A 23,474-nucleotide genomic window follows, 5' to 3' on the forward strand; every position below is an offset into this window, starting at 1 on the left:
ATAATCAACTCAGTGTTGTATTATTTTACCAACTTCTATATATTTTTGATTTTTTCGTTAGAGAGGGTAGGCAAGAGAGCGCCTATTTGTTTAGGGGTCTCCGAGGTCGATAAGAGGAAACAGTAAATTATCCCTAGACCACAAACATGGTCTCAGTGACGGTAACAAAGTAAAATCTGCCGAAGGCATCCAAGGACCAGGTGATGGTGTTAGACTGTTGGATGGAGGTGGAGGTAAAGAATACGCACACCACCCGTTTTCGGTGTAACCCTAACTCCTAACCCTAACCCTAAATACTGGGTGTGCATATTCTTTATCTTTGCCTGGATGGATTAAGTGTACCACCTCAGAAAATAGAAGGCAAAAAGCAGGAACAAATACTGCAAGACATATCTTAGAATGATCTAATAATTCCACCTCCATCGACTGGTAATTTATTGTATCAATCTTGAAAGAATGAACGGCAAAGTTGACTTCAGCCAAATTTGAATTCAGACTTGAGACTTGAAAGCAGGACGAATATCCATACTTTTGTCTACTCACTGACAGCTCTATGATTCCGTCATTTTTCAATGACTTAATGATTGGTAAGCACTTGAGTCTACACATAAACTAATGAATATGTGTGGATATTCTTGAGTATGTCTATATATTTGTGTGTTGCAACATACATCTGGACACATTGTCATTTATGTGACCTGTAGTTCGACCCATGGGCACGAATGACCATGGGTGCACCTAAGAGGTTCTCCTCTAGGGTACAAGTCTGGGCGGAAAATCGCCTCTCCGGCAAATGCACAACTTAGGATTGTTTTTATGGAAGACTAACAGTCACCCATGCATACCAGCCTCCCCTCTACACACCACTGATGTTATCCTTCAAGGGAAAGGCAAAGGCTGATACAGCTTGGCACCAGTGATGTCACAACTCATTTCTACAGCTGAGTGAACTGGAGCAACGTGAAATAAAGTGTCTTGCTCAAGAACACAACACAGCCTGGTCCGGAAATCGAACTCACAACCTCACGATCATAAGCTTGATGCTCTAACCACTGAGCCATGAGCCTTCTACATTAGACAACACATTGAAACCAGCTGGACTTCATGAAGCTTGGACTTCTGTTCCAGTAGCAACCACCCACCGATCATTCTTCATAATCTAAGACTGTCATGCAGCTGTTTCTTTGACTGCTCAAAAATGGGGGCCCCCTTGTTTACCACTCATGCAAAATCCCAGCTGATTGAGTTAGTTGCTGTGTCATCATCTTGCAAAACGTCTACAAATCTTAATATAACTTCCATCCACCGTATAGGCAATTCTCCACCAGTTTTGATGTCTCTGAGGTGATGATCATGTTTGGCTGTAGCTAAGTTGGTACAATGGGCTGCAGAACCTTCACCTTTTTGTCCAGATTGTCATTCAGTTGCCAGTCAGAGGCCGTGGAGGAGGCCTGACTGTATTATAGGTCATGATACAGTTTCTCTCCCACTTTGTGAAAGGTCAGTGACTTCATGCAGAAATATAGTGTTATTTTACGGTGCCATAGTGGTAGTACATGTGCTTTCACTACCTGATTGTAGCACTGTCAATAGTGGCTTTCACCAAGAACATTTGGTCCACTTTTGATGAAAAGTTTTTAACAATATCTCCAAGTGTAGCATAGGCAGGAAAGTATCTTGCACTTGTCCCAAGTAAAGATGCTTTTGGCTTTGCCATTCGGTGTCTCTGGGGGTAAGCCTACCACTTTAACTATTTTCTTTACCCTCAGTGTCATCCCTATTATCATACAGATGCTATCTTGTGGTAGTTTCAGGACACATCTTATTGACACTGCCATATACACTTCATTGATATAATGGGAAATTTCCCATTACATTTCAAATAGATTTAGCATTGAGTTGCTGAAGCAGAAAAATTGTTATAGCAAATATTCTTCTCAATACCGTTGATTTGCTTGTCAGTTGCTTCACCTTGAGCATATTCTTGAGTGGCTGACAACATGTGCATCTCTGCTGATAGGCAAGAATAGTTGGGGAGCATCATAGCCGTTTCCATACTTTCCAGGGGTAAGCACACAGGGAATAACTGTTGTTGCCCAAGAACAAAAATCATTTCATACAGTGTAACCTGTATTCTTATGTTCATATATTTGTCTGTGTTTGCGTGTATACTTATATTTCTATACAACAATGTCGCTACCTATATTTATATATATTTTTCTTATTCTTACTTTTTCTATCTTTCTCTGATTCTATCAATCTACCTGTCAATCTACCTCTCTGTCCTTCCATCTCAAGACTCAAATTTCAAATCTCATCTCTCCTATCTCAAATTCCAATTTTGAAAACTCAATTTCTCAAATTTCAAAACTCATTTTATGAAATCCAAATCTCAAATCCTAAAATTCATATCTCAAATCTCAAAAATTCACATTTTTAATCTCTGATCAGATTTTAAATATCACGACTCAAGTTTCAAATAACATATTCCGTATTTCAAATTTTAAATTCCAAAACTCAAATTTCAAAGTTCATAACTCAAATTCCAAAACTCAATTCCTCAAATCTCAAAACTTGTTTTATAAAATCCAGATCTCAAATCACAGAACTCAGATGTTCGAGTCTCAAATATCAAAACTCCAAAATCATTTTTAAAAATCCAGATCTAAAATCTCAAAATTCGTATCTGAAATCTCAAGAATTCAAAATCCCAATCTCAGTGATGAAATCACAAATCTCAAGACACAAGTTTCAAATCTCTTCTCTCATATCTCAAATTCCAAACTTGAAAACTCAAATCTCAAATTTCAAAAAAAAATCATTTTACAAAATCCTAGTCTCAAATCTCTAAATCCATATCTCAAATCTCAAAAATTCACATTGTTTCTCTCAATGATCAAATTACAAATATCAAGATTCATCTCTCATATGTCAAATTCAAAATTTCAAAACTGAAATTGCGAAGTTCATAGCTCAAATTTCAAAACTCTGTCCTCAAATCTCAAATTACAAAATCCAAATCTCAAATCACAGAATTCAGATGTTCTAATCTCAGATTTCAAGATTCCAAAATCATTTTTCAAAATCTAGATCTAAAATCTTGAAATTCATATCTCAAATCTCAAAAATTCAATATTCAAATCTCAGTAATGAAATTACAAATCTTAAGATTTACGTTTCAAATCTCACCTTTCATATCTCAAATTCCAAACTTGAAAACTCACTTTCTCAAATTTCAAAACAAATTTTACAAAGTCCAAATCTCAAATCTCAAGAATCCAATATCTTTTTCCTCAATGATCAAATTTCAAATCTCAAGACTCAAGATTCAAATATCATATTCTACAATTCAAATTCCAAATTTCAAAACTCAAAACTCAAACTTCAGTGTTCATAACTTAAATTCCTAAGCTCAGTTCTTCAAATCCAAAATCTCATTTTATAAAATTCAAATTATAACAGGCAAATTAACAATAAGACGAAGACTTTTTCTTATTGCTGAAGTATAACCAATTTTATTGCCTTCACAGAGTTTACCGTTTTACAAAATCAAACTAGAAAACTGGAGAAAACAGAGAACACAATTGAAAAAATTAAAAAGAGAAAACGAAAAAAGAGAGAAAAGGAAAAAAAAAAAACCCCAAAATAAAACAATTCATCACCTAGGGTTGAAAAGTTGGGGACGCTGGGAAACCTTTCTAATGGCTATTGAGGCACGCCAGCACTCTTGCAGCGTTGCCGTTGGTGATGACGAAGCTGATGCGTTGGAACAACCAAGCGCCCTCATGAGCTTCACCAGTTACCTCTGCAAGGCGAGTTGCCAGTGAAGACAGGAATCTCGCAGTTAGTGGTACGACCCCACCAAATGCCTCAAATGCCACAGGATGGAAAATGTAGTTGGCCGACAAATCGCAGTATTTCAGGATTTTCTTCCGCTGGGACTAAGATATTAGTAAAGCTGCAATATTAAGGCTCTGATATGAGTTTTAAAGATGGTGGCAGAGTAAATAACATATGTAAAAAGTGGGCGAAGTTCTTGTCCTCGTGGCAATGCTGTGAGGGTGCTGGCTTACTTCAGTAGGTTCCGTTGAACCTTGTGGTGTGCGATCAGTTGAAGTACTTGGAGCTGCATTGATGTTTTTTCTTTCTTCCTTTTTGTGTTTTTTTTTTGCTTTTCTTTTGTAAAATATATTCCTGTTTATACTTTGTATAAAATGTCCGAATAAAAATAAAAACTGAAAATGAAAGGAGGGGTACGTAGGAAAAATAAAATGGATATCTCTTTGTTATAATGTTGTTGGCCCTCCGTCGATTACGACGTCGAGGGTTCCAGTTGATCCCGATTAACGGAACAGCCTGCTCGTGAAATTAACGTGCAAGTGGCTGAGCACTCCACAGACACGTGTACCCTTAACGTGGTTCTCGGAGATATTCAGTGTGACACAGAGTGACAAGGCTGACCCTTTGAATTACAGGCACACCAGAAACAGGAAGTAAGAGTGAGAGAAAGTTGTGGTGAAAGAGTACAGCAGGGTTCGCCACCATCCTCTGCCGGAGCCTCGTGGAGCTTTAGGTATTTTCGTTCAATAAACACTCACAACGCCGGTCTGGGAATCGAAACCGCGATCCTATGACCGCGAGTCCACTGCCCTAACCACTAGGCCATTGCACCTCCACTCTCTTTGTTATAATAGAGAGAAGAGAAACCTTTTATAATTCAGGTGATTAAGAAATTTTAGAATTAACTTGTAATTTGAATACGTTATTTTTATTGTTTACACAGTTTCTATAATTTCTTACATTGCCACTCGTCAATCCGAGAAAGCCATGTAAATCACAGAATCTTATTTCCACTTAGATGTGAATTTTCATCCCAATGATCAATTTTCATGAAGTACCCATCCATCTCTCATTCTGTTGTTCCCGTATGTATGTATGTATGTATGTATGTATGTATGTTTGTATGTATGTATGTATGTATGTATGTATGTATGTATGTATGTATGTATGTTTGTATGTATGTATGTATGTATGTATGTATGTATGTTTGTATGTATGTATGTTTGTATGAATGTATGTATGTATGTTTGTATGTATGTATGTATGTATGTTTGTATGTATGTATGTTTGTATGTATGCATGTATGTATGTTTGTATGTATGTATGTATGTATGTATGTTTGTATGTATGTATGTTTGTATGTATGTATGTATGTATGTTTGTATGTATGTTTGTATGTATGTATTTATGTATGTTTGCATGTATGTATGTATGTATATTCGTATGTATGTATGTATGTTTGTATGCATGTATGTTTGTATGTATGTATATTTGTATGTTTGTATATTTGTATGTATGTATATTTGTATGTATGTATGTTTGTATGTATATATGTTTGTATGTATGTATATATGTTTGTTGTATGCATATTTGTATGTTTGTATGTATGTGTGTATGAGTGTGTGCGTGTGTGTGTGTGTGTGTGTGTGAATGTATATACATATTTACATTCATTAAGAGAACAAGAGAATGTGTATGGGTGCGTATCTGCGTGCGCGCGTAGGTGTGTGTGAAGAGAGAAAAAACAGTTTTTTTTTAATAAAAGAACAATGGTTGTCCCAGATATTTAATGTCACTACTGTATTATTTTAAGTAGTTATGAATTTATATGACTGAAGCTAAAACGGAAAATATAAAAAAAATTTAGTCACCACTTAATGGTTTCCGAATCCCGAAACGTTTAAATTAACTCCTGTTTCAGTCGCATTAAATGTATGAAATATAAAGCCTCTTCACACAAGCATAGACACACACCCCTCTCTCATGCTATCTAATATGAGAGCAGCTGTTTCCTGGTTTCTTTTCTCATGAGACGATTTCTTCAGCTCTAATTAATCCTGTTATTTGTTTCAGTCATTTAGACTGCGGCCATGCTGGAGCACCGCCTTTAGTCGAACAAATTTGTAAGCCTAGTACTTATTCTATCGGTCCTTTCGCAAACAAAACCAAAACGGCATAAATGGACACGTGAGGAATACATTTCGATCCTACACGCCTATTTCACAGCAGTGCTCTACCCAAAAAACGAAAACGCAACAACACATACATATAGAATATGGAAGGAAAATAATGTAAATATAGACCTCGATAAAACAATGAACCCTAACAAACTAGCTAACATAAGAAGATATACTCTAAAAGCAAAAAAAAAAAAAATATCAGAAATAGAAATAGAACAATTGAAAGGAAAAATACATCAGGAAAATCTAGATAGTAGTCACACAGCAATGCCAAATAATAATATAAACACTGAGATAGCAAAACACGAGGACAAACGTAACATTTCCGGCAAAAACGAAGTAAACAAAAAACAACAAACCCAGACCGTAGAGATGTATAATAGTGTACAAAAAGCACCAAACCAGAACACCACAGGCAAACATATGAATGAAAAGGAAGGCAAAACAAATCTAAAGCCTGGGAATAACGAAGGGAAACCTAATAATTACGATACTACGAAAATGAGAATAACCAAAGAACTGAAAACCACAGATTATATCTCCCAAAAATCAAAATAGACAATAAAACAACATCAATAATAAATAGCATAAACCTGGCCGTCACGGAACTAACAACCACAGAAACAACAGGCAATATCACTGAGCTAAATGACATAATATATGCGGCAGCCACTGCAGCCACAAAAGAAGCAGGATACTCACTCAAACCCATCCGAACAGGATTCCTACCACCCAAACAGACCTTGTAGATAAATAACATCCAGAACAAAATTTAAAAAAAGAGAAAAGATTTATCGATTCTCAACGAAATTAGTAAACAATCAACACAACTAAGTAACAAGAAGAAAACAAAAATACTGTACAAATACAGCATTACAGAAAAAGACTTACCTGAGGCAAAAGAAAAACTAAAGCAAGACATCCTTGCCAAAGCACAAAGGATCCGCCGGTATGAGAAACGCCAACGTTTCTTTGAACAAAACAAACAGTTCAAATCCAACCCCAAAAAACTCTACCAAGAACTGGGTAAAAATAAAATAGACATTACTGCAGCACCAACAGCAGAAGAACTAGAGAAATTCTGGAAACAAATATGGTCGGTGAAGCAACAACCCCAGAAAAGGACCATTAAAACAACGAACTTAGCACCTGAGCAACTCTGGGCCCCTATAACAACTGAAGAGGTCACCCAGACACTGCAAAGACTAAGCAACTGGAAGGCACCTGGACACGACAAGATCCCCAATTTCTGGTTAAAACACCTGCCAGGAATGCATAAAAAGCTGGCAGAAAACTTTAACAACATACTAGCAGAGCCAGAGACAATGCCTGAATGGCTCACAAAAGGGAAAACCATCTTAATCCCCAAATCCACGGAAACGGAGAAACCACAAAACTATAGACCTATAACCTGTCTCCCTACGATCTACAAAGCCTTTACTGCAATAATATCGCAGAGATTGAGTAAACACCTGGAAAATAACAACCTGTTTCCATAAGAGCAGAAGGGATGCTGCAAGGGCTCATACGGCTGTAACAATAAAGCCATAACTGAAGACAGCCGCAGAAAGAAGAAAGGCCTCAGTATGGCCTGGGTGGACTACCAAAAGGCCTTCGACAGTGTTCCCCATACGTGGATTCTGGAAACGCTAGCCATAAACAAGGTGGCACCAATTATTATAAAATACATAAGGCACTCAATGAACAAATGGCAGACAGTGCTACAGCTCGAAACAAAAGAGGGACTTGTGAAAACGAAAGCCATCCCCATTAGAAGAGGAATATTCCAGGGAGACACGCTCTCTCCACTCCTGTTCTGCCTGGCACTCACACCTTTAACAGAATTGCTAAATAGAACTGGATGCGGTTACAAATGCTACGGAAAAACAGTCAGCCACCTTCTATATATGGATGACCTAAAATTATATGCTAAAAACGACAAAGAGCTAGAAACACTACTACAGACAGTACACGGCTTTACCAAGGAAATAGATATGAAATTCGGATTAGAAAAATGTGCCAAAACAACCATGAAAAGAAGAAAATTAGTTAAAAGCAGCAATATAACACTAGATAAAGCCAATGAAATAAAAGAACTAGACGAAAACCAACCATACAAGTATTTAGGAGTCAATGAACTAGATAGGATACAACATACACAAATGAAAGAAAAAATAAAGAAAGAGTACTATAGACGAGTTAGATCAATACTAAAAACAGAGCTCAATGCTAAAAACAAGATAATGGGTATCGACACTTTAGCTGTCCCAGTTATAAGCTACAGCTACAACATCCTTAACTGGACACTAAACGAACTATGTAAAATAGACAGGAAAACAAGAAAAATAATGACAGGATATAGGATGCACCACCCAAAATCTGACATAGAAAGGCTATGTAAAGTCAAGTAAAGTCAAGTTCAATAGAATTAGATGTCGAAACAGTAATAAAAGAACTTGAGCAGGAACAAACCTATAAATACCTAGGAATAAATGAAGGCTCTGGTATCCAGCATGCTAGCATGAAAGAGAAGGTTAGGAAGGAATGTTATAGAAGAGTTCGAGCAGTTCTGAAGTCTGAGCTGAATGCTTATAATAAGGTGTTAGCCATAAATTCCTTAGCAGTCCCAGTTGTTCTTTATAGCTTCAATGTGCTCAACTGGAATACCAGTGAAATAGTCAAAATTGATAGAAAAATCCGCAAGCTACTGACTTGTAATAAGATGCACCATCCAAAGGCAGACGTGGATCGTCTTTACCTCCCCAGAGCTCAGGGAGGTCGAGGCTTGATCCAGCTTGAACTTACGTACAAAACCACCACAATCGGACTGGCCAAATACCTTGAAACAACCAACGATTGGATGCTGAAACTTGTTGAAAAACATGAAAGACCGAAAAAACTTCACTCTATTCTGAAAGAGAGCAAAAAATTCGCTACCGAACTCTTAGATACCTACCAACTTGACCAGGTTGAAGGAAATGTGCCAACTGCTGCTGCAAAGAAAATAAAATTAATTGCAAAGACAAAAGCACATGAAAAATTAGCTAGCAGATGGGAACAGAGACCTCTGCATGGCAAGTATGTGGCTCGTAGCAAACAAGCTGATGTCGACCAGAAACGCACGCATTAGTGGTTACGAAGTTCAGGGCTAAAAGCAGAGAGTGAAGGTTTCATATTGGCTGCTCAAGACCAAAGCTTATTAACCCGGAACTACCAAGCCAATGTGATAAAAAATGGAGCTGACCCAAAATGCCGATTTTGTAACGATGCGACTGAAACTATAGACCACCTAATCTCATGGTGTAGAGTCTTAGCACCTGTAGAATATAAAGCAAGACATGACAGGGTTGGCCAGTATTTACACTGGACAATATGTCGGCATTATAAAATCAAAACCGCTGACAAATGGTATAAACACCATCCTGAAGCTGTAACTGAGGGAGAAAATGTGTCAATTCTCTGGGACTTCCCCGTACATACTGACAAAACTATAAAAGCTAATAAACCGGATATTATTATAAAAGATCAGACAAAGAAGACGTGTTTATTAATTGACATGAGTATTCCCTGTGATCATAATATAGCGGCGAAAGAATTTGACAAGATCAGTAAATATAAAGACTTGCTAATAGAAATTGAAAAAATGTGGCACCTCAAGGCGACTACCATACCAGTGATTGTAGGATCTCTAGGAATGATAAAAAAAAAGGTACTGAAACCTATTTGAAAATGATACCAGGCTTACCATCTCTACAGGAAGTGCAAAAAATCGTGCTAACTGGAACGACTCATGTACTGAGAAGAGCATTATCGCTGTGAAAACAACATCCATTCATGATTTTTTTTTTCTTAAATACATGTTTTACCTATGAATTTGCGTGTGTAAATTGGGAATGCATACAACGAGTTTCTTTGCCCTAGGTGTACGGAAAACACTCGGCGAGAAATGGGAGAAAATTTGAAGAAAGAAGAAAAAAAACAACATAATAATAATAATAATAATAATACTAATAATAATAATAATAATAATAGTAGTTATAGTAGTAATAGTAGTAGTAGTAGTAATAATAATAATAATAATAATAATAATAATAATAATGATGATGATGATGATGATGACGATGATGATGATGATGATGATGATGATGATGATGATGATGATGCCCTGATGCAGTACCAGGCAGTGGCTCTCATGGCTTCTGATCTTAATTGATTGGAAGTGTTATCATGTACATTGTTTTGTCTTGATATAAAAGATGGGCTACAGCAAATATTTTGCTCAATACCACAGATTTTCTTGTCAGTTGTTTTGACCTTAACCAGTTGAGCATGTCCCTTGGTGGCTGACGATATGTACATCTCTGATCACGAGCAGAAGTAGTGGGGGAGCATCATAGCCATGTGTTGAGAGGAATTCTTTGGGGTTTGAATAATTCACCTTTGGAAACATGGGTGTTTTGCTCAACATCCTTAAACAACCCTTATTCAGGGACCTTTTGAGCGGGATGGGCTACTCGACCTGAAGAAAATTCTAACTGGGTCCCACCTGCGAGGTCATGCGCTGTTTATCTTGATATGAGATCACCATGTCACGCACATATGGTTTTGATACATGTCCCTGGTGTACCCTTATCAGACGGGTAGTCAAGATGGGTATATTGGACTTTGTATATTTTACTCCAGTGTCACTTTGATGGCATGCACTGCTCTCTCACTCAATAATGATGATAATAATAATAATAATAATAATAATATGTGGAAGACCAGAATAGGAAATAACTAGAAAAAGGGTAAAAAGAAAAATGTGAAGGAAAAACAGCAGCAGCAGTAACAGTAGTAGTAGTAGTAGTAGTAGTAGTAGTAAGAAGTGATGGGAGGCAGGATGCTGAATCGGATCTTAAAAATGCGTTATAGTTCCCGTATTTGGTCCTCAGAAATGAGAGGTTGCAAAAAAGAAAAAAAAAAGAAAAAAAAAAAAAAGACCCAACTCCTTCCTCTTCCATTCAATTTTCGTGCCAATCCTCACCTGCGTTGGGTAATGACCGAGAAAGTACGATCGTGAACACAAGCGACAGGAATTGGGTTCCTCTAAATCAGGGCTTCTCAACGGGAGCCATATGGCCCCCTAGGGGGAGATGAAACATTTCTTGTGGGGGGGGGTCACAAGGTGAAGTTTAAAAAATAGGGAGCCACAGAGGGCTACGGGTGGGGGGGGGGAAGAAAATTTGGGAATCATAAAATTTTAACCTGTAGGTATGTAATTTTATTTGTAAAATGCACATTACACACATATAGAAGAAACACATGAATATGCATTTATAATTATGAAGGATCATCCTTATGTACTAATTTTCTATTACACTCATATATGTACCCAAAGAACACGTTAAAATATTAAATTTTGAGTATTTTATGTCTGGTTCGTAAGATGAACAGCTAAATATCATTGCATCATACCAAATTGCTCCAAAATTTTAAGCTGTAAAACATACATACACAATGGACAGTGCAGAAGGCAAAGTCATAGTTATTAATCAAAACTCCACTTCAATATTATTGACGATATGGAAAATCCATCCAATCAACAACGTCCATGCTAACTGGTTAACATCCGCACAAGCCTCTTTAAGATTCATTTTTCTTTTTTACTTTGTCAAATTGCATTACTTCTTCTTTCTCTCTCTGTGCTTATCTCATCCTACTTCTGCTCTTGATTCCGTACTTTCTTGTTTAATTATATTTTTCTGCATCGTTAGTGTGCAAGTATCTACTTCTTTTCACTTCATTTTACTTAAGTTTTTATAAGTTACTATAATTATCATAAATATTCCGACTGGGTCCATAGCGTCAGAGCCGAGGGCGGAAAGGTCGATCCACCAAGTTAAATCATTAATCAACCATTCAAACTGGACCCAAGCGTTCAGAAAACTGTTTCTTCACATACGAGTATAGGATTTATTTTCAAAAAAGACCTATAATTAATAAGGGCTTTGAGAAGTAGTCAAACTAAGATGGGGGATCAAGAGGAAGGTGAGAGACTGAGGGTACCCTGAAAACAAACAGACAATTCATTAGAAAATCAGATAAAACCATTCTTATATGCACTTTTTTTTACAACTATTAAATTATTAATCAATTTAATAATTCAATAATTGATCACTGAATAGTATTATATATTTAATTCGAGTAAAATTTAATATTGAACTATGTTTAGTAGAATATAACAAAATATATTATAAAATCATTTTTCTTTAAAAAAGAAAATACATTTTCAATATACTTTGTTAACTCTTTTCGACAGTTCGAGTTTGATTCAACAATAAATCAGCCCTATTTTCTCCATGAATTTACCAGCACACTTGCTTTAGCTATCACTTTTATAATTTAGTATCTTTTCATCAAATTAATTTTATTTCTGGATTATCAACTGGAAAGGAAATGATAAATATTTGTCATGCTATTTTTATTTTTTCATAAGCATAACTATTAATTTGTTTTTCCCGGTTATTAAAGCCTTTGATTTAGTTAACTGCGTAATGTATTGACTTTATAAACTTGTTTTCACTCTGACAAAAACGCTTGAAACTAACCTTTTGTTTATTCAACTTTTTGAAGATATTTATTTATTAGTTCAGATAAACATGGCAAGTGCATCTAAAAAAAAAGTGTAGACAATATTCTGTCGAATATCTTGCTAATGGATTCATTAAATCTCCACAAAATTCTACTGTGCCTATGTGTCTGCTATGCAAGACTTTGTTCTCAAATGGCAGTATGCGTCCCTGCAAACTAAAAGAAAAACATCTGGAGACTGCACATAGAGGTTAGAAAGACAAGCCACTAGATTTCTTCAAAAGGTTATGAGTTTCAAGGAAGGATGACAGTGAATCAAATGTTCACTCAAAAAGCAGCAAAAATAGACAAACGAATGTTGGCTTCTCACAAGACAGCAAATTTAATTGCAAAAGCTGGTAAGCCTCATACCATTGGTGAATCTTTGATCATGCCTGCAGTGGCTGTAGTGCTTTCAACAGTCATGGACCAGAGTCCACAACAGGTTACTAGAGTTATTCCTTTGAGCAACTCATCAGTATCATGCTGGATTGATGAAATGGTAGGTGATGTTGAAAGCCAATTAGTTTCAAAACATAGGGTAAACGAGTTCTCACTTCAAATAGATGAATCAACTCAACCTGATAATTCTGCTTTTTTAATGGCATTTGTTAGGTTTCTTAATGTTAGGTGCAGCTGCTAAGATCGGAAACTAAATCCACTCACAAAACTTTGGTCAGCCTGAGGTTTGATAGAAGCCACTTTCCCAAGGTGCCATGCAGTGAGACTGAACCTGGAACCATGTTGTTGGGAAGCAAGCTTCTCATCACACAGCCACGCCTACGCCTATATTATTTAAACATTTAGTATTTGCATTTGAAAGATCCGAGACATGACGTGCTGCCTCGTGAGCATGTCGCACCTCGGAAGGCTGAACCCGGAACCATGTGGTTGGTATGCAAGCTACTTACCACACAGCTACCCCTGCACCTATATACATATATATATATATATATATATATATATATATATATATATATATATATATATATATATATATATATATATATATACATACATACATACATACATACATACATACATACATATATATATATATATATATTTGTTTTGCAAGATTTTTCATGTGAAATCGTGTGTTGAAACAGATGTTGTACTTGGGGATGGTCATATTGCCAGTTTAGCCAAACTGGCAATATGACCATCCCCAAGTACAACAACAACAACAACAACACACACACACACACACACACACACACACACATATACATATATATACTTTATTTAAAAGCAGCAGAAATATAACAAAAGACTGTTACTCTGAGTTTCACATTCCCGTTCATCGGACACATTTCATGTGCTTACTCCGGATATATATATATATATATATATATATATATATATAATTAAAACAGTAGGGTAAAAAATTGGATATTAATTAATATCAATTTAATACCAGGAAACAAGCACATTAAAAGAATCAGGGAGATTCAGAAAAAATATCTGAGATCTCAAAGGATTATTGTATATGTAAATATAAAAGAGACCACTAGGTGGACTGCTAATGAGCTAGAAGAAGATCACATGTAATGTGTTTACTAAGACACATTACATGTGATTTTCTTCTAGCACATTAGCAGTTCACCTAGTGGTCTCCTTTATATATATATATATATATATATATATATATATATATATATATATATAAATTTATGGAATGGAGAAAACGCATGTTATAATTGCATACTTTATTCCTACATATGTTTCAAAGGATTACAACCTATGTGATCCATAGGGATCTGTGATGTTAAAATTGTAACCTTCTCATCAGGGAAAGCATGGGAATCATCTTAAACGTAAGACATTATGACCGAGTATGAAAACAATAGATGGATAAGGTTATGACGTGATTCATTTGAAAAAAACCGTTAGAGAATTGGACGCTACCGGATAGTGGGTTGGACAACACATACATATAAATGTATATACATACATGCATACATAATTACATATACATATATACACACATATACATATATATACACATATATATACATATATATGTGTATATATATATATATATATATATATATACACACACACACATACACACATACGCCCACATTTACACATATGCCCATACGTACCCACGCATATACAAATATACACATATGTGTGCATGTCCCCATACACACATATATATACATATATATATACACATGTATAAATAGAAATAGACACATACACATAAACATACAAATACATCTACGCCTATAACCAAATAAACAGATACGCATATACATATACATACATGTATACAAACACATACGTAAACACACGCATGCACATACATACATACATACATACATACAAATACATATATATAAGAAAAAGAACTCAAATGTTTTCATATATACATACATATACATATATATATATATATATATATATATATATATATATATATATATATATATATATATATATATATATATATATATGATTGACCGTTGACTGAACACTATTCAATTTTTTTTCTCCGTGTTTTTCTCCTTGTCTCCGTATTCTTTCTGTTGAAGAGCGTAGCTCGAAACGTCAAAGACTTTCCGTATTCCCGAGCGTCATGCTAATACATTCTTTTGTTATTTACACCACCTGTCCTCGTCTGTTGTTGTTTTTTCGTATATTCTCCCATATATATATATATATATATATATATATATATATACACAACCACACATACATGCATACATATGGATTTATACAAATACATACACAATTATATATACATACATATACATAGATATGTACACATACACACATATGTACTTACAAACATACGTGCACACACCCACACAAGTATACATATATACATACATACACACAGACACACTCACACACACACACATATCTATATATATAATATATATATATATATATATATATATATATATATATATATATATATATATACAGACACACACATATATATACATATACATACATACATATACATACACATGTGGACATACACACTCACATATACTTGTATACACAATCATATACACACATGTATATTTACACACACACATACATCTAAATATAGACATATATTTTTTTATAAAAAATACATTTACGCAAATACGCTCCCATACTTATTCACAAGTACACTCATATATGAATATATAAATAAACCTATGTATAAGTAAATACATCTGTGCACAAAAATGTACATATATCCAAAAAATCATACGTAAATGCATATTGATATATTTTAAAAAAATAATATTAAGAGGAGTAAAGATAAGGGTAAAAGTAAAAATATAAATGATAATGCGTATATGTACACAAAGAAATAAATAGAAACACCTCTAGTTTATACAAAACCCTGAATATGTATACACAGACACACACATACACATTTTCTCTCACAGATACACGTGTATATATAAACACCTATACCGGTATATTCATACGTACATAAATTTTGTATGTGTTGGTTGTTACAAGAGTTTATCAAGATTTAAAATATGCTCTAATTTAGGTTAATAAATTACGAAAGTTTAGATAAATAATTTGAATCGTAAATAATTTTAATCTTTTAACCTTTGAGGGAATTAATAATATGTTTTATTAGAACTATTTGATGAACTTACTTATTACGGGTTAATATGATAGCGTTTCATAAAAACAGTGACTGTTATTTAAATGCTGAAAATGTATGTTTTTGCCAATGTTTACATCAGAAAGAATGTTCTATGAAAGTATTTACCAGATTATTCTTTGAAAATAAAATAAAGAGGAGTTCGGTAACACAAAGATGGCAAAATTTTCCACCCTTTTCATATGGCTTAGAAATAGAAAGAATAAGCCAGTCTAGTTTAAATTTAAGATCTTTAAGATCCCAAATTAGTTTGCTAAGGCTCGTGGTATTACGTTTGCTTCTATCTCTAAAAGATGAAAAATGGTTAGAAATTCTAGTGGATAAAGGTGTAGAGGAAGGACCTACGTAAAAGTGAGTATTTTTGGGAGTACTAACTTGGCATTGGTAGATAGTGTTTCTGAGTTTCGCATTTTCACTTAAAAAACTAATTCTTTTGGAATTGACTTCTGAAATAATGATTTTGTTGTTGTGACTATTACTATTATGTGTCGTGTTATTAATATTGTTCCCCATATTATTATTATTAGTGTTATTATTGTTATTTTGGTAAGGGTTAATAATGTCTGGTTCAATGTTATTACTGTTTGAACTCTCTAGTGGATGCAAAAGCCTCATATTGTGTGCTGATATTATATGCGAAATGTTCTTCATGTTAGAGAAACCGATTCTAACCTTGTGTGTGTTTATGACTTGGGAGTAATGAGAATGTTTAGGAAAGTTCTTATTTATAGCGTTTTGGAACTGGGATACCAAGTTTGATTTTACACTTTTACTAAAAGGAAGAATTACCCAGACATTTTTATTAGGTTCTGGTTTAGAATGTTTTCCAGTATTGTTTATAAATAGTCTTAATTTATTATTATCATTGAGACAAGGTTTTATTTGACGGTTATTTCCCCTATTTCGTGAAAAAATGTTAAGCTTGTTGCTATCGTTAGGTAATTTATGATTGAGGTTATCTTCGTATTCATTTTTATTATTTAAATTAAAAACTGTATCATTATTACTATTGCTATTAAAATTATTATTATTATTACTACTCAGATCGGTTTCATAATTAGAATCTATATAATTAACCTTTTCTCTGTAACCTGCTTTTAATAAAGCTAAATTGTAAAATTCAGCCTCCTTATTGAAGATGCATTCATTCGTAGATAGATTGGATAGTCTAAGTGAAATATTTTTGACCAAATTTCTCGTTACAGAATTTGGATGATTGCTGGATTTACTGATATATTTTAGGTTAGTGGAGGGTTTGTGATACGGGAAAAATGTTTTAGTGTGTAGATCTAAAGTGACGTCCAAGAAGTTAGCTATAGATGTTTTATCTTCAAATACTATACCAAAGCCCATTCTACTAAAAAACCTAGCTAATTTATTTTTAACTTTTTGTATTTTTTGATTTGTGGTGTTCTCTAAGTATAATAGACAATCGTCTCTGTATAGACCACCCTTAACATTTGGGAATTGGTCTTCTAATTCGTATAGAATGTATGTGCATACTAAATCTGCTATTTGTGCTGAATCGGAACTTCCCATAGGGACATCGAATCCTTCTTATCTTGTTGAATGCACACACACACACACACATATATATATATCAAATTATAATCAGGGGCCAGGTAATTGCTTCACCACGCACCCAATTTGGAAATAGGAGTTAAAATGCCTTTTCTGCTACCATGGCATTATCAAAATTATTAATTATTAATTAATTAATCCTTCTTAAGTATCGAATCCTTCTTAAGTATCCATAGTTTTTTTTATTGAACTTAATTATGGAATTTCTAGCTGCTTTAATAACTTTAAATTCCTCTCTAGGCATACCCGCCTTCTTGTGAGCAAACCAAAGTGCTTTGTTTAAAATAATGAGATTAATTGAGGGATAAAAAATTAGAAATGTCAAATTGGATAAATTTGGCATTATGTTTGTTATTAATATTGCGAAACCATTCAACTACCTGCAAAGAATTAGACTATAAACTAAGTTTTTGTATATATATATATATATATATATATATATATATATATATATATATATATATATATATATATATATATATATATATATATATGTATATGTGTGTGTGTATATAATAATAATAATAATAATAATAATAATAATAATAATAATAATAATAATAATAATAAAAGGGTTAAAATTAATTAATTCTTTAATTAATCAATTAATTAATTAATAATTAATAATTTTGATAATGCCATGGTAGCAGAAAAGGCATTTTAACTCCTATTTCCAAATTGGGTGCGTGGTGAAGCAATTACCTGGCCCCTGATTATAATTTGATATATATATATATATATATATATATATATATATATATATATGTGTGTGTGTGTGTGTGTGCATTCAACAAGATAAGAAGACAGAGAGTGATACATATGTTTGTGTCCGTGTGTCTGTATGTGTATGTATGTGTATTTATGTGTATGTATGAGAAAGACACTCATCTCAACACCTGCATTCTGTAAAAGAAGTATGGGTTATTCAATATTACTGCGCATGTTAAGTGTTTAGGAAATTATATGACTAAAACTAAAACGCAAAATATAAATAACATAGTAACCACTTAATATTTTCCGACTCCCCTCCATTTTAATCTGTTAATACCATCCGCCTTGAAACCATCCCTGGCTCTATAACGCAAACTTTATGTTTAAAGTGGTCTACATTAAAATCTTTCATCAAACTTTCATATGAATTTATGTTCCATTTCAAACTTATTCGAAACAAAATCAGTGTATTTCAGTAGAAATATGGGATCTTTTCCTTTTGGCCGGCACATAGAAAAAATAATTTTTTGTAACTAAACACTTTCAAATTTCGTATACTGGGGTCTCCTCACTGTGCAGGCAAAGTGAAAGTAGTGTTAGTTTAGCTCCACGACAAACCTGATCAAGTAGACCAACAATGAAATGCATTGAAAATAATGGCCATCTAAAATAGCATTATATGTTATGTCTCTTTTTCGAAGAATGGGTAGCAATTTGAATTACTTTGACTGCTATTTCAAGCAGTTTGAAAAACAGATCGAGAATCCTACATGTACATGAGTACAGACATCGCTGAATGTTGAACAAGTTCGATTTCAAATTACATGGCTGATCCTATGACACAATAATTTGAGCTGAATTACAGGCAGACTTAAGATTTGTGAGCGAAACTTGAAAGATGGAAACTGTGAGAAAGCCGTTTGGATGGTCCATGCTCTGCCTGAGGATTATATAAAGGGTAGAAATGCCTGCAGATAACCAGACGAACTATAATATAATTGACAGTAGCTGTAACTCAAGGGATTAACCTATTACATTATGTCGGCCGTTTGGTATTTCAGTACCCCCATTTGCTTTTTCAGTTTAACTAATGCCCAAACAAACTTTACCTTCCGTCTGAAGTAGATAAAATAATTAGCTAATGAAAACGCAGGAAAGTAGTATTCTATCATGAACATAGTCCAATTAATGGAATCTGTCAAATAATAATTTGTTCTTCTTCGAGCAGTTCCTATCTTAATGATATTGGATGGATTTCTACTAAAAGCAAGAATGGAAAGGGAATTATAGTGTGACATTCTGTTATTCTTAGGTATAATTTTTAATATGTTACGAGGTGGAGATTGAACAAAGTGTCTACATTATCAACAACATGCATACATACACAAACCATGAACACGAGAAACGGATGGAAATGTTTAAACAAGAACACAAATATCATATGCTTCACGTACTGAATCTTTGTAGCAATTAGGCTACCAAGATTCTAGATGAGGTGGAGAATAAATAAATAAACAAATTATGTTAATCCTTTATGCTTATTTGGTCGAAGTCAGGCTATGATTAAATAGAAGGGAAAAGTGCAGTGCAGATGGTGGAAATAAAATCTATCCGTATTAAGGATATTAAAATATGCCATACTTATTTGCTCTTGTGAACTCTATGGAACAGAATCCATTATAGTAGCGGTAGAAAAGGTAGAGAAAGGAGACAGTACGTCTGTAGGTTAGAAAATGGAAATATCTGTCTGTGATTGTGTACCAATAATTCACGTGATCTGTTTCTGGAGGCCGTATAAGATGTGCGGAAGCAGGGCAACATCGTCCCAATTGTGAAAATGAGAGCAATACTCTATTGAGCTTTGTTGAGTTTCAATAAGTGTTGGAGCCTGAAGTGACTTCTGGCCTTTAAAAGAAGAGTTAACCATTGGGACGCAGTTCGATAATGATGTACTTTTGACAGGAAAGATCTTCGATGAGAGTGAAACCCAACAAATGGCGTGATTTTGTCGGCTGTGATGATGTTTTCTTCATATGAACAGCATTCGTGGTTTCTTGCTTTGAAAAGAAATGAGATTGACATTTCTCCATTGGAGGATGCTTTCAAGATCCCTGTTAATAGAATCAGTGTTTTTGGCTTGTGATGTCTAGGTTATGATGGGATAATTCATGGTTCGGAATGAAGGGTATAGGAATCTAGGCGAGTATTGTTGAATGTAGCGGCAAAATATCTTATAGATACCGATAGGAACTACGGCGGAGGTAAAGAATTCGTACATCACCCGTTTTCGGTGTAACAAAAATCCTAACCCTAAACCCTAACCCTAACCCTAACCCTAAACACTGGATGCAAGTATTCTTTACTTTCATCGGAGCTACTGTCATTGTAGTTAAAAAATAAAAACACTTAGAGAGCAATAATAAATGAGACTATTTATAAAACATGCTTAACGGATATAGGCTGCAGATGTTGACAATAGACTTTTAAGATTGGCACTTAAACTGTTTTTAATTATGTAAGAAATTAGAACTTAAGCCATATCCTGATCAGGCATCATAGAGGAAAGACGGATTTTTGTTCGTTTTGTTTTGAGTCTTGGTAATATTGTAGGAAGCAACAGAGACAATCAGAAAGGTCAGTAATTAATTCATTTCACAATTTGTGATTAATTGTATTGTTTCTGGTTCTATATTATTTCTTTATTTATTTCTGTGACTATAACTTAGTATCCAATGAATTCATTTTTGCTTCCACTTGTATATATCATATATTTGTGCACACAGACTAAATCTTAGATTTTTTACTTGCATTTGACTGGCAAGTGATTTGGTATGAGACCGCGCGTTGAAACTGAGGTGATTACTTTGTAGAAGAGTCATTAAAAAAATTATGAGGAAATTATGAGGAAATAAATGATGACATGTGCATTAACTCCTCTCCCTTACACAGAAAGAAATTTTCACAACAAATTCCGATATAATCGCAATCCCCACCATGTGAAACGTATCTCTAGGAAATTTCATAAAAAAATTATCCCTTTTCAGAAAGTTATGGGATAACAGACTAAGTGTGGTCCTACAAAATTGGTGTAAGTAAATTAAGACCATTTTTCTTATTCAGCTTTCTATTCAACAACGCTCAGCAAATGTGAAAGAATACTGGAATCAGCATAATTTCTGGATTAAACTTATTTGTAGAAAGTAGTGTTGCAAATATTTGAGCAACTGCTATATTTCCAGAGTTATAAACAGTATAAAACGCTATTTGCAGAATTTAAAATGTTAGATTTTCTTCCTGATTGAAGCGTACTTGAAATATCCAGTTATAGTATTCAATAATAAAACATTAATTTGGAAATTTATTAAAATTGGAATTTATAAAGATTTTCCAATCTAGACATAAGTAATTGTTTTCTTTTAATAAAAGTTACATAATCTAAACTAATTAGCTTTATTATAGTATATATAGAGATGTGCCTGTATGGGTGACTGGTCTTCTGTTTTTATTCGACATTATCATTCATTTTGTTCTTCACATTCGATGTGAATTGAAAGCTAGTGAAATCGAGGATAAATTCATGGAATGGAACGGGGCAATCTTTTTCCCTTCGAAGAATCTGGAGTGTGAAAGCATTGATAATCACTGATATTTTGTATTTTCTTCTTTTACAGATTAATCTACGTTTGAAAATATGCTCCGCGAACTAAATATGTTGACTGTTGTGTTGATACTATATATGGGATTGTTTTTGGAGTCGCATGTTGCTGTCTCAGACATCTGCTCAAAATGTGTATGTAATCTTGATGTAAACTGTAGCAGTCGCGGATTGTCTTCAATTCCGAAAGGCCTTCCGATAAATATTACATCTTTGTAAGTATTAGAATTTGATTCTGACATATTTTCCGCATACTGTGTTTCAAATTCTCATTGGTCATGTTCCCAACTAGTACCTTATATTGTTGATTTCACAGCTTATATTGTTGATCACACAATGTTATATTAGAGTAAAACAAGCCCGTAAGTTCTCTGTTGTGAAGGCAATTAGTCTCTTTCCTCTATTGAACCTATGATTTGCAGCAAATATGAAATCATATTACTAATATCTTGAACTTATGGCATAGTTGAAGAACGGAAGGAATGAAAACTTTGGTATTAATTAAATGTGTTGAATACGAGTACACAATATTATACTATTTTCTGAATTAGCTGAAAGTGTTGTTTACATCAGGCTGAGTAAAAAGAAAGCAACGTTTTGAAATAAGAAATTCATTGCAATATATTTTAACAATGCAGAAATTTCATTCATCAGAGTAAATACCATTACAATCAACACATTTTTGCCAACGAGTTTGTTTATTCCGGTAACATAAAAATCTGAAGTTCTGGGGCTGATGAACTCTTTGAACATACTTTCAACTCCTCTCGCAAGAAACCACCAAGGTGGTTGAAAAAGTGGTAGTTGGTGGGAGAAAGGTCTGCGGAATAAGTTGGGAGGGGAAGAACTTCGTAGCCAAGTTCCCTCAACTTCTGGAGCGTCGTTAATGAAACGTGTGGTCGAGCATTGCCATGAAGAATTATTGTCCCGCTTCTGTTGACCAGTCTGGGATGGAGGAGTAGCAGTTTTTCGTTCATTTTGGCAATTTCATAGCAATATGTTTCTGCAATAATGGTTTTTCTGGGTTTTAAGAAGTTATAAGGGATGAGTCTAGCAATACACCGAACAATCACCATAACCTTCTGCAAAGAACGTTTTTCTTTTATTATTGTATAAAATCCACTTTTCGCTGCAAGTTACAATACGGCCGAGAGATGGATCGGTCTGGTTACGGAGAAGTGACGAGCAAATTTCATATCTGCACATCATATGATTCTCATTCAAATCGTGTAGCACCCATTTGTCGAGGCTTTTTTGATTTTCCGATTGC

General features: G+C 34.2%; 2 protein-coding genes and 1 long non-coding RNA gene across 5 annotated transcripts in view; 2 read left to right on the forward strand and 1 right to left on the reverse strand.

Annotated features, from left to right (window-relative positions):
• LOC149130476 (uncharacterized) overlaps nucleotides 1-23,474 on the reverse strand; it is a 154,526-nt gene that overhangs the window by 44,637 nt on the left and 86,415 nt on the right. The gene's annotated exons all lie outside the window — the stretch shown is intronic.
• Nucleotides 1-23,474, forward strand: part of LOC106870251 (adhesion G protein-coupled receptor G6) — a 146,373-nt gene that overhangs the window by 44,541 nt on the left and 78,358 nt on the right. Inside the window, exons 1-2 of one of the 2 annotated variants that reach the window (XM_089344343.1) lie at nucleotides 19,848-21,183; nucleotides 22,221-22,419. In XM_089344343.1, the coding sequence (XP_089200469.1) occupies nucleotides 22,241-22,419 (179 nt within the window). In that variant the 5' untranslated portion in view covers nucleotides 19,848-21,183; nucleotides 22,221-22,240. Of the gene's footprint in view, nucleotides 1-19,847; nucleotides 21,184-22,220; nucleotides 22,420-23,474 lie in introns of those variants that run through there. The other variant, XM_089344345.1, reaches the window with a different exon arrangement.
• LOC149130479 (uncharacterized) lies at nucleotides 66-4,273 on the forward strand. 2 transcript variants are annotated; one of them, XR_016238886.1, is made up of 2 exons: nucleotides 66-587; nucleotides 2,593-4,273. It is a non-coding gene; the product is annotated as an uncharacterized LOC149130479 (long non-coding RNA). The 2 variants fall into 2 exon arrangements; XR_016238885.1 differs by having other exon boundaries at nucleotides 3,531-4,273.

The sequence above is a fragment of the Octopus bimaculoides genome, chromosome 28 (assembly GCF_046866305.1).
Source record: "Octopus bimaculoides isolate indiv1 chromosome 28, ASM4686630v1, whole genome shotgun sequence".
In the NCBI taxonomy this organism is placed as follows: Eukaryota; Metazoa; Mollusca; class Cephalopoda; order Octopoda; family Octopodidae; genus Octopus; species Octopus bimaculoides.